Source organism: Carcharhinus amblyrhynchos, unplaced genomic scaffold (genome assembly GCF_965287045.1).
Source record: "Carcharhinus amblyrhynchos unplaced genomic scaffold, sCarAmb.v2.hapA chromosome_113, whole genome shotgun sequence".
NCBI lineage: Eukaryota > Metazoa > Chordata > Chondrichthyes > Carcharhiniformes > Carcharhinidae > Carcharhinus > Carcharhinus amblyrhynchos.
In genome coordinates, this window is record NW_027649853.1 from 541,348 (window position 1) to 554,137 (window position 12,790).

The 12,790-nt window shown below is 46.1% G+C and overlaps 1 protein-coding gene across 3 annotated transcripts in view; it reads right to left on the reverse strand.

The window, feature by feature from the left end:
• LOC145338628 (voltage-dependent L-type calcium channel subunit alpha-1S-like) overlaps window positions 1–12,790 on the reverse strand; it is a 421,023-nt gene that overhangs the window by 376,985 nt on the left and 31,248 nt on the right. For all 3 annotated transcript variants that reach the window (XM_080183005.1, XM_080183003.1, XM_080183004.1), the window contains exon 5: window positions 3,647–3,843. In XM_080183005.1, the coding sequence (XP_080039131.1) occupies window positions 3,647–3,843 (197 nt within the window). The remainder of the gene's footprint in view (window positions 1–3,646; window positions 3,844–12,790) is intronic.

Sequence of the window (12,790 nt, forward strand, 5' to 3'; positions counted from 1 at the left end):
AGGAAACAACAGACCAGATAGATTAACTTCTGTCATACGGAATAAGTTAGAATCTATACTATTTAAGGAGGTTATAATAGAGTACTTAGAAAATCACAATGCAATCAGGTTATCAGGTAGAGTAGAAATGGTTTTGTGAAAGAGAAATCATGTTTGATGAACTAATAAGAGTTATTTAAGGAAGTAACAAGCAGTTGGAGGGGAAGATTTAGATTTCAAAAGGTTATGTGGAAAGATGCCATATCAAAGGTTACTATAAAAAGTAGAGCTCATGGCGTAGGAGATAACATATTGGTGATAGACGATTGCTTAGCTAATAGGAAGTAAAAAGTAGGGATAGATGGAACATTTTTGAGTTGGCAAGATTTAAGAGTGCAAACTGCACATGGATCAATGCTGGGGCCTCAACTGTTTACAATTTATATTAATGAGTTGGATGAAGGGACTGAATGTATAGTGGCTAAATTTGCTGATGATACGAAGATAGGGTTAGGGTAAGAGTCAGCCACAAGGCCCTTATACACTTATGATTGTGCAGCCAAATTCCAGTCCAACTTCATTTTCAAAGTTTGCTGATGAGACCACTATAGTGGCTCAGAACTCAAACAATGATGAGATGGAGTACAGTTTTTAAACTTTATTTATTAATGTCACAAGTAGGCTTACATTAACATTTGAATGAAGTTACTGTGAAAATCCGCATTCGGCACACCCTAGCACCTGTTGAGAAACACAGAGAAAATTTAGCATGGCCAATTCACCTCACCAGCAAGTTTTTCTGATTGTGGGAGGAAACCAGAGCATCTTAAGGAAACCTACACAGACATGGGGAGAATGTTCAGATTCCGCACAGACAGTGACCCAAGCTGAAACTCAAACCCAGGTCCCTGGCCCTGTGATGCAGCAGTTCCAACCACTGTGCCACCATGCTGCCCATATAGAAAAGACTAAGAAGTCTCAGAACACCAGGTTAAAGTCCAACAGGTTTACTTGGAATCACAAGCTTCCAGAGCAATGTTCCTTCACCAGGTGAGTGAACAGGTAGGTTTCACAAACATGGCATACATAGACAAAAGAACAATTGCAAGATAATGGTTGGAACGTGAGTCTTTACAGTTAATCAAGTCTTTACAAGTACAGACAGTGCACGTGGAGAGGGGGATAATCACAAGTTAAAGAGATGTAAATTGTCTCCAGTTAGTAAGACTTTGCAAGCCCAGGCCAAATGCTGGGGTTTACATGTAGCGTGACATGAACGCAAGATCCCGGTTGAGGCTGTCCCGCGGTGTTTGTTCATCCGTTATTGTCACGTCTGCATGGTCTTGCCAATGTACTAAGTCTTGGGACATTCCTTCCTGCAGTATACAAGGTAGACAATGTTGGCTGGGTCACATGAGTATGTACCATGTACCTGGTGCATCATTGAAATGGCCACACCATGACATCAAAAAGTTCCGTCCCACCATCAGACTCACCATGGACTTTTCTTCAGAATCAGTTGCATTCTTGGACATGCATTGCCATCAAGGACAGTCATCTCTGCATGCACGAGGACGGCCTCAACCAGGACCTTGGGTTCATGTCACACCACGTGTAACCCCCACCATTTGGCCTGGGCTTGCAAAATCTTACTAACTGTCCTGGCTGGAGACAATTCACACCTCTTTAACCTGTGATTATCCCGCTCTCCAATCGCACTGTCTGTACCTGTCAAGATTCGCATTCCAACCATTATCTTGCAATTGTATCTTTATCTATATATGCCGTGTTTGTGAAACCTACCTCTCCACTCACCTGATGAAGGAGCAGCATTCCAAAAGCTCGTGATTTCAAATAAACCTATTGGACTTTGACCTGGTGCTGCGAGACTCCTTACTATGTCCACCCAAATCCAACGCCAGCATCTCCATATCACACAGGGATAGAGAATCTGGTGAAATGGTGTGACAACAATCATCTCTCCCTCAATGTCAGTAAATGAAGGGGATAGTCATCAAGTTCAGGTAGCCTAGTGGAAGATATCAACAGGATGAAGTGGAAATGGTTGAGAGCTTCAAGTTTCTATGTGTCCTGGACCCTCCAAGCCGACACCTCTACTTTCTCAGGAAGCTAAAGAAATTCAGCATGTCCGCTATGTCTCTCATCACTTTTTACAGATGCGCCATAGAAAGCATTGTTTCTGGATATATCACAGCTTGGTATGGCTCCTGCTCTGATCAAGACCACAAGAAACTATAAAAGGTTGTGAATGTAGCCCAGTACATCACGAAAACCAGCCTCCCATCCACTGACTCTGTCTACACTTCCCACTGCCTTAGAAAAGGACCCAGCATAGTCAAGGACCCGAGACATCCCGGACATACTCCCTTCCACCTTCTTCTGTCATGATAAAGATACAGAAGTCTGAGGTTACATACCAACTAACTCAAGAACAGCTTTTTCTCTGCTGCCATCAGACGTTTGAATGGACCTACCTTTTATTAAATTGATCTTTCTCTACACCCTATGACTGTAACACTATATTCTGCACCTTCTCCTTTCTTCTCTATGTACAGTAAGAAGTCTCACAATACCAGAATAAAGTCCAACATGTTTATTTGGTAGCATGAGCTTTCAGAGTGCTGCCAAATGTATAGTATGCTTTGTCTGTATAGTGCACAAGAAATAAAACTTTTCACTGTATAATACACGTAACAAAAATAAATCAAATCAAAAAAAAGTGCAAATTGTAAAGAAGTCATAAGGATTTCAGTTATTTGAGTGGGGTGGGGGAGGGGGGGCAGAAAAATGGCATGTGGAGTCTAATGTGGGAAAATGTGAACTTGTCTACTTGGACAGCAAGAACTGAAAAGCAGCATACTATATTATTAAGCGATGAGAGATTACAGAACTCTGTGATACGGATGGATTTGGATGTCCTGGTAAATGAATGACAAAAAGTTTGTATGTAAGTACAGTCTTCTTTGGCAGGCAAGGGGAATGGAGTATGAAAGAAGGAACATATTTCTACAGTTTCATATGAAGTCACATGTAGAATATGGGTTTTCCTCTTTTTCAGAAAGGGCATAATTCATAAGGTTCACTTGAATGATTCTTGGGGTTATCTTACGAGTTAAGGTTAGACAGGTTGGGCCTGAATCCACTGCAGTTTAGAAGAATGAGAGGTGATCTTATTGAAACATATAAGATGCTGAAGGGACGTGACAGTACCAATGCTGACAGGAAATTTCCCCTTGTAGAAGAGACTAGAACAGGGGACCAAGATTTTAAAAAGTAGGCTCCTAAGACGGAGATGAGGAGACTTTCTCTGACAGTCATTAGTCTCAGGATCATGGAATATTTTTAAACTTGGAGTTGGATTCATGATTGACAAGGGTGTCGGGGGTTGACAGGAAAGTGGGGCTGAGGCCACAGTCAGATCAGCCATGATCTCACCAAATAGCAGAGAAGACTCAAAGGGCTAAATGGCCTCTGGCTCCTAATCTGTGGGCCAAGTCACAAACTGGAGAGAAGTGTTAAATTAATCCAGCAGGAAATTGTGCAAGTCTGAAATGGTAAAGTTTTGATATGGAGTTCTGCAGTGAGGCCTATTCATATAAACACAGCAATATGTTGAATGTCACTGATGATCTCAGTTGTTACTTACCCAGTATAAGACATCGGTCCAGCCCTCCATGGTGATGCACTGATACACGGTTAACATTGCAAAGCCAAAGTTATCGAAGTGAGTAATACCACTGTTGGGCCCAGGCCAGCCTGACCTGCACTCGGTACCATTGAGGGTGCAGTGACGACCATGGCCTGAATGGGCACAAGGTGCAGGCCACTCATCTGCAACAATATCTGTGTCAATAAAGAATGAGAGAGAAGGGACAGAGAGGGAGGGGAAGAGCAATAAAGAGGGGAGAGAGAGTGAAATGGAATGAGAGAAGGGCATGGGAGAAGGACAGCAGAAGATGGGAACAAAGAGGAGGACAGCAAAAGGGGGACAGTAAGGGCAGAAGGAGAAGGGAAATAGAGTAAAAGGACAAGGGAGGGAAGGGGATGAAATGTGGAGAGGAGAGAGATGTGGAGGGGGGAAAGGGGGGAAGGGGGAAAGGGGGGAGGGGGAAAGGGGGGGGAAAGGGGGGAGGAAGAGGAGGAGGGGGGAGGAAGAGGAGGAGGGGGGAGGAAGAGAGGGGGGCAGGAAGAGAGGGAAGAGAGGAAAAGAGGGGGGAAGAGAGGGAAAGAGGGGGGAAGAGGGAAAGGGGGTGAAGAGAGAGAAAGGGGGAAAGAGAGGGAAAGGGGGGGAAGAGAGGGAAAAAGGGGGGAAGGGGGAGGGGCGGAACGGGGGAGGGGTGGAGGGGGGGGGAAGTGGGGGAGGGGGGCAAAGAGGGGGGAGGGGGGCGAAGAGTGGGGGGTGAAGGGTGAGGGGGGGCGAAGAGGGGGGTGAAGGGGGGGCGAAGAGGGCGGATGGGGGGGCGAAGAGGGCGGATGGGGGGCGAAGAGGGCGGATGGGGGGCGAAGAGGGCGGATGGGGGGCGAAGAGGGCGGATGGGGGGGCGAAGAGGGCGGATGGGGGGGCGAAGAGGGCGGATGGGGGGCGAAGAGGGCGGATGGGGGGGGCGAAGAGGGTGGATGGGGGGGCAAAGAGGGCGGGGGCAAAGAGGGCGGGGGCAAAGAGGGCGGGGGCAAAGAGGGCGGGGGCAAAGAGGGCGGGGGCAAAGAGGGCAGAGGGGCAAAGAGGGCAGAGGGGCAAAGAGGGCGGAGGGGAGGGGGATGGAGGAGAGAGGGGCAGAGACAGTGGGGAGTAAGTAGGGGGAGGGAGAGAGAGAGAGAGAAGAGCAGGGAAGAAGGACAAGAGTTAGACAGGAGAAAGGGGGAAGGGGGAAATGAAAAACAATGAGGGAGGAGTGTTACTAAGGGAGCGGCATTGATCAAACCTGGACTGACCCCCCCCATTCACTCCACGTGCCCCCCTTAGAAGCTTCTGTACTGTGTTGTGTGTGTGTGTGTGTGTGTGTATGTGTGTTTTGCCACTTTGCTGAAAACTTACCTGCATGTATATCTGTGTGTGTAAAAGTGTGTGTCTGCGTTCACACTGTAGTTCAACGTGTCTGCCTGTATTCAGTTTTCACGTTGTTTGATCACCCTGCCCGTGTTCACATTATGCATACTGTTCAAGCTGAATTCCCAATGCACCTGCATGCATCCATGTTGCGCCTCTGTATACGATATCGTGTTCACACTGTGGTGCGGACTTATACTGTTCCTGTAAATGTTCAGATTTTACCTGTACATGTTGACTTCAGGTACACTGTCCAGGATGCGTTCAACTGTATTCCTGGGTGTTCACACTGTGTCCACACTCTGTGTGTGTTGAGGGGTGTTGGGTGTGGAAGGGAACCAACGCAAAGATGATGCGGGTGGGGGTGGAGGAGGAGGAGGAGAAGGAGGAGGAGGAGAAGGAGGCGGGAATGGGGGAGGAGGAGGAGAAGGAGGCGGGCGTGGGGGAGGAGGAGGAGGAGGCGGGCGTGGGCAGGGGAGGAGGAGGAGGTGGGTGTGGGCAGGGGAGGAGGAGGGGGATGCACACGCGTGTGTGCACATGTGCTTGCTTGTGCAGCATGAGCCCATGGGACAGGGGTATGCACTTGTGTGTGTGACTCGTGTGCGGCACGCGTGTGCGGGGCGCACATACCCTTGTGCATGGCGTGTGGGGGATGCATGCGCGCACGTGGTTCTTGTGTGTTGTGCGGGACACATGCATGGTGTGTGTTGTGTGTTGGGGGGGACAGGGGCGCGCGCAGTGTGTGTGGGGGGGAACACATCCGTGTGTGTGCGGTGCATGCATCTGCACCCATTACGTTTCTCAGAAGGCAACACACTGACACAGGAAGTAAAGAAGGGTATGAAAAGGGGTTGCGGGGGCATGAACAGAGGGGGTTGCGGGGGCATGAACAGAGGGGGTTGGGGGTCATGAACAGAGGGGGTTGGGGGTCATGAACAGAGGGGGTTGGCTGTCTGACTGCTGTCAAAAGTGAACAACCTGAGCCAATTTGCTTGATTACCTTTGAACTTTGTTTGCTTTATCATCTTGAATTGGAGTACAAATTGGGACTGGCTGAAAACCTGACTCTGGTAGGGCCTTTACTTTCTGAACACTAAGAGACTTTTTTTTTGTTTTGGTTTCATTGCACTTGTATTTAGCTTAGCTATGCAGACAAATACATGAGGAAGATAATCAATGTAAAGCACTTAATGAAAAGTTAGGTTTTATATATGTTGCATTTCTGTATGATTAAATGTAACTGACTTTGCAACAATAAATATAGTCATCGGGCTGTTTACCCCAACTGTCTGCTTAAACTACCTACAAAAATCCCAATACACCCTGCCAGTGTTACAACATGTATATTCAAACTATGTTCATACTGTTCATAGGTGTTTTTACACTGTACCAGTTGGTGTATGTTCATGCTGTTTTGATATGATCTGCGTGTGGTCACATTTGTGTTACACAGTTTTCTGATGTCTATAAGTGTAGTCAAACTGTGTTCAGACACTGTGTGCAATGTGTTTTTCCACAGTGCTCACGTGGTACATTTGTGTTTTCAGTGTTCAAACTGTGCCAATGTGTGTATAGACTGTGTTCACGTGTGTATTCACACTGTATGCTATGAACGGTATATTTTGTCTTTGTAGCTCACAAAAAACAATACTTCTCACTGCATCCCAATACATTTGACAATAATAATTAATGTAAGTTTACAGTGTACATTCACACTATCTCACACTGTCAGTGTCTGTATTCATACCACACTGGGTGTACGTTCACACCACGTTCATACAGTCTGTATTTGTGTTCACAACATCCATTTGTGTTTTCATAATGTTCAAACTGTATCTGTGTGTGTTCTGTGATGATAGTGTGCTACTGACGTATACATATTTCTTTGTAAAGGGAATGTGTAAAATTTAGCTGTTTTCTGCAAGCATTCAGTGGGTCTAGAAAATATTTAGTTTAGATGCTGGAAGTGCAGGATAATTGCTCATTTTAGCTATATGGCATTAACTTAAGACAGAGCTAATGGACTTTTGGTTTGTAATTGGAGGTTTCCTCAGGGGGTTTTGAATAAAGGAATGGAATGTGGGTTTAGATAGATAATGTCATGTGATAAAGTGGTCAATGGAGGAGCTAGGTGTGTTGCAAAGAAAAACAGCTTTTAGTTCTGGCTGGAGCGCAAGCTGCTCTTAAAATCAAAACCTCTCGGAAAGCTTTGAGGCTGCATAAACTCCTTATAACAAGTACACTTACGATTGCTAACTGTATTTAAAGTGGAATTTTAAGTTAGAGAAAGTTTCTTAGTTGGAACTGAAGCAGTGATAATTTAGAAATTGAAGTTGTTTCCTTTTTTTAAATATTGTTCAATTGTTAACGGTTAAGCTGCTTCCTTTATTAGAGTAAAAGGAATCTTTCATCAAAACAAGCTCTATTCATACAAAAGATCCATAATTTTGTCAATGGAATTATTCCTACAGTGAAACATTTAATTCTCACACTTGTGTCAAAATTTAAAAACAAATTGTTGGGATCTAGTCTGGCTTCCTAATGTAATTTGAGATTCTGGTCCAGGGGCTCGTGAGATTAAAAAGTATAATTCCCTTGTTTGTTTTAGGATTATTGAATTTAAAGACAGTGGGTGTTGAGGAACTGGTGCTTTCCTTCAGATGTTGCATTCGGTCAGTTTAAAGAGGGAGTGTCTTGTGAAAATGGCTCTTTCAATGGCTATAGATTTATGGGTACAGAAGAGATCGCTCAGAGTAGTTTACAAAGAGTGATTAAAACAAAGCTTTTGGATTTGGCAGAACAGCTGAAGTTGCCTGAACCAGGTCAGACATATTTAAAATGTGAAAAAAAAACTATTTTGATAGGTGGATATGTGCACTGAGAATAGACCAAACAGAAATGGTTATTTTGGAAGAATTTCAAAATTCACTTCTGGAAGTAGTGAGAACTCATGTGGGAGAGCAAAGGATTAAAACTGAGAGACTGGCAGCAGAAATGGCAGATGATTTTGCATTAATTCATAAATCAAGGTTTGGTTTTCAACATCAATTTCAATCAGAGAGATAGAAACTGGGGAAAGGAGAAATCAGCACGTGCATAAGGAAGAGGGTATTGACTTGTGCCATTTTCCAAAGAGTAATGGAAAATCTACTGTAAAGCAGAAAGGCAATTTATCTAGATGACGTTTGATAAGGTCCCCCATGCAAGACTTCTTGAGAAGGTGAGAGGGCATGGGATCCAAGGGGCTTTGGCCTTGTGGATCCAGAACTGGCTTGCCTGCAGAAGGCAGAGAGTGGTTGTGGATGGGTCTTTTTCTGCATGGAGGCCGGTCACCAGTAGAGTGCCCCAGGGATCTGTTCTAGTACCCTTGCTGATTGTCATTTTCATAAATGACCTGGATGAGGAAGTGGGGGGATGGGTTAGTAAGTTCGCCGATGATACGAAGGTTGGTGGTGTTGTGGATAGTCTGGAGGGATGTCAGAAGTTGCAGTGTGACATAGATAGGATGCAAGACTGGATGGAGAAGTGGCAGATGGACTTCAACGTGGATAAATGTGAGGTGGTCCATTTTGGCAGGTCCAATGGGATGAAGGAGTACAATATCAAGGGTAGGAATCTCAGCAGTGTTGAGGAGCAGAAGGACCTTGGGGTCCGGGTCCATAGGACTCTTAAATCAGCCTCGCAGGTGGAGGATGTGGTCAAGAAGGTGTATGGTGTACTGGCCTTCATCAATCGAGGGATTGAGTTTAGGAGTTGGGAGGTAATGCTGCAACTTTATAAGACCCTTGTCAGACCCCACTTGGAGTACTGTGCGCAGTTCTGGTCGCTTCACTACAGGAAGGATGTGGAAGCTATTGAGAGGGTGCAGAGGAGATTTACAAGGATGTTGCCTGGATTGGGAGGCATGCCTTATGAAGACAGATTGAGGGAGCTAGGTCTCTTCTCCCTGGAGAGACAAAGGTTGAGAGGCGACCTGATAGAGGTTTATAAAATGTTGAGAGGAATAGATAGGGTGGATTCTCAGAGGCTATTTCCCAGGGCTGAAGTAGTCGCTACGAGACGATACAGGTTTAAGGTGTTGGGGAGCAAGTACAGAGGAGATGTTAGGGGTAAGTTTTTCACTCAGAGGGTGATGAGTGGAATCAGTTGTCGTCAGTGGTGGTAGAGGCGAACTCGCTGGGGTCTTTTAAAAGACTTCTGGATGAGTACATGGGATTTAATGGGATTGGGAGTTACAGATAGTTCTATGGCCTGGTAGGTATGGATATGATCGGCGCAGCTTGTGGGCCGAAGGGCCTATTTGTGCTGTAGTGTTCTATGTTCTAATCACAGGAGTCATTGTCAAGGAACAGCACAAAAACTCAGAGGAAGTCTTGTGACAATTTTCAGAAGCCAGGTTGAGATTAAAAAGGGAAAATGCATTTTTTAAGCATCTGAGTTAAAGGGTCGACAAATGTGGTCTCTACCCAATCAAGGAAAAGGCAAAAGCTATAGAAGAGGCTCCAACCCTCTTGAGAGACATGACAGTCAAAATTGTTTCTCAGCCGTGTAAACAATTGTAGGAAGCTCCATGGGGAGCCCAAGCGGATATCCTGTGTCCTGCCAAAGGGCCAACTCTCCAAGAACTATGAAACATCCATCCAGGGATCTCAAAAATGAAAATATTAGCGAGAAGCTATGTTTGATGGCCTGCTATGGTTAGGGACATAGAGAAATCAGTTAAAATATGCAAAACTTGCCAAGGTAACCAGGGGGCTCCACCAGTAGCCTCTCTGCACTCCTGGGAATGTACAGTCAGAAGTCTCACAACTCCAGGTTGTCCAACAGGTTCATTTGTTTGCACAAGGTTTCGGAGTGTCACTCCTTCTTCAGGTGGTCTGCCTGGCCATTCCCAGGGGAATGGCCAAAGAGACCATGGGTACAAGTGCATGCAAACTTTGCAGTACCAATTAAGTGCTCAATGTTTCTGATAATAATTGATGCCCGCTCCAATCCAAGTGGATTGAGATACATGGAATGGCTTCCACCACTACATATATTAGAAAGACTCAGGAAATCTTTCAATATGTACAGGATACCAGAAATCCTTGGAACAGACATTGGGACCCCTTTTTAACCAGTGGAGAGTTCAGACATTCATGACCACAAATGACATGTCCAAACGGCCCCGTATCACCCCTCATCAAATGGATTAGCGGAGTGAGAGTCCAAATTTTCAAAAGTGGAATGAAAAAAAAGCAGGGCTTTTTCGACACAAAACTGACACAATTCCTTTCTAATTACAGGGCAACACCACACACATCGACAGGTTTAGCCCTGGCAGAACTCCTAATGGGCGGACGCCTGTTGACCAGTCTAAGCTTCACTTTCCCGAACTTAAGTGGAAGAATTGAAGAAAAACAAGGGCTCTGAGGATGTAAACCTGATGGAGCTTTTATACATGGAGGCACTGTCCAAGTGCAAAATTTGGAAACAGCACCCCATTGACACCTGGACTGATTTTCTCAAAGATTGAACATTACATCACAGCGCAGTACAGGCCCTTCGGCCAATTGGGCCAATGTCATAGACTGGGCCATTAGCCTGGGGACAAGATATTAAGGAAACGCGTTGACCACTCACACCTTCAGGAGCTTTTGACAGTAGCAACTAATGCAGCAAGCATGCCATCTTGGACACCAGGTACATAAGAACATAAGAACATAAGAAATAGGAGCAGGAGTGGGCCATCTAGCCCTTCGAGCCTGCCCCGCCATTCAATAAGATCATGGCTGATCTGTTGTGGCTCAGTTCCACTTTCCCGCCCTCTCCCCATAACCCTTAATCCCCTCTCTTATCAAGAACCCATCAACCCGCTTCTTAAAAATATTTAGCGAGGCAGCCTCCACCACTTCAACGGGCAGAGAATTCCAGAGATTCACCACCCTTTGAGTGAAGAAGTTCCTCCTCAACTCCGTTCTAAACCGCCTCCCCTTTATCTTGAGGCTGTGCCCCCTAGTCCTACTGTCTTTTTTGAGCGGGAAGAGTCTCTCCACCTCTATCCTATCCATCCCATTCATCATCTTATACGTCTCAATGAGATCTCCCCTCATTCTTCTAAACTCTAACGAGTACAAGACTAGTTTATTCAGCCTCTCCTCATAGCTCAATCCCCTCAACTCCGGTATCAGCCTAGTAAACCTCCTCTGCACTCCCTCCAGGGCCAAAATATCCTTGCGCAGGTGCGGCGCCCAAAACTGCACACAGTACTCCAGCTGCGGCCTCACCAATGCCCTATACAGCTGCAGCAAGACCTCCCTACTTTTATATTCAATCCCCCTCGCTATGAAGGCCAGCATCCCATTCGCCTTCCTGACCACCTGCTGCACCTGCAAGCTGGGTTTTTGCGACTCATGCACAAGGACCCCGAGGTCCCTCTGCACCGTCGCCTGCTGCAGTTTTTCGCCACGTAAGTAATAGTCCTTCCTACCATTCTTCCTACCAAAGTGGACAACCTCACACTTGCCAACATTAAATTCCATTTGCCATTTCCTGGCCCATTCGCCCAGCCTATCTAGATCCTTCTGCAGACTCTCCACACCCTCCGCACAATTTGCCTTTCCCCCAATCTTGGTGTCATCAGCAAATTTCGACACCCTGCACTCGGTTCCCTCCTCCAGATCATCTATATAAATGGTAAATAGCTGAGGCCCCAGCACCGACCCCTGGGGCACCCCACTAGTCACCAACCGCCAATCCGAATAGCACCCATTGACCCCCACTCTCTGCCTCCTATTTGACAACCAATCCTCTATCCACGCTAACACCCTACCCCCAACTCCATGTCCCCTGACCTTCTGCAATAACCTCTTGTCAGGTACCTTGTCAAACGCCTTCTGAAAATCCAGAAAGACCACATCCACCGGCTCTCCTCTATCCACCGCCCTAGACACATCCTCATAGAACTCCAGTAAATTTGTCAGACACGACTTCCCTTTAATGAAACCGTGTTGCGTCCGCCCTATCAAGCAATTCCCTTCAAGATGCCTCGCAATTTCCTCCTTAATGACGGATTCTAACATTTTACCTACCACAGACGTTAAACTAACCGGCCTATAATTCCCCGCCTTTTGCCTGGCACCCTTCTTAAACAACGGCGTAACATTAGCCGTTTTCCAATCTTCCGGCACTTCCCCGGAATCCAGCGACGTCTGGAAAATAACCACCAAGGCATCCACTATAACCTCCGCCATTTCTTTCAGAACCCTCGGATGCATTCCATCCGGTCCTGGGGACTTGTCCACAATCAGCCCCTCCAGTCTGTCGAGCACCACCTCTCTAGTAACAGTAATGTCATTAAGACCCTCCATTCCTACCACCTTTCCATCGCTAACACACCAATAGGCAGTAAAGAAACTCACCCAATGGTAGAATCAAAGACAGCATATGAGGACTCTGCCCCCGAAATGGAAGTGAGACAGTGGAATCACAGCCAGAGGTCGTTACTGAGAATGAACTGCCTGCAGCGGTAATCCAGAAAGAGATGGTCACTGTCCCAATGTACCCAATCTGATCAGACAGAGTACGAATGGGAAGGGGGATATAGGCCAAATGATAAGAACATTCCTAACTTCTTAAGAGCAAGAGGCAACTCTCAGTAATGGAGGGGGAGTGGTGTAATAAGCCCCCACTAAACACATGAGGAATTCCTGACTGACCTCCCAGTAGAACTTGTAGAATACGAGTTCCCATGGTGATAGATAA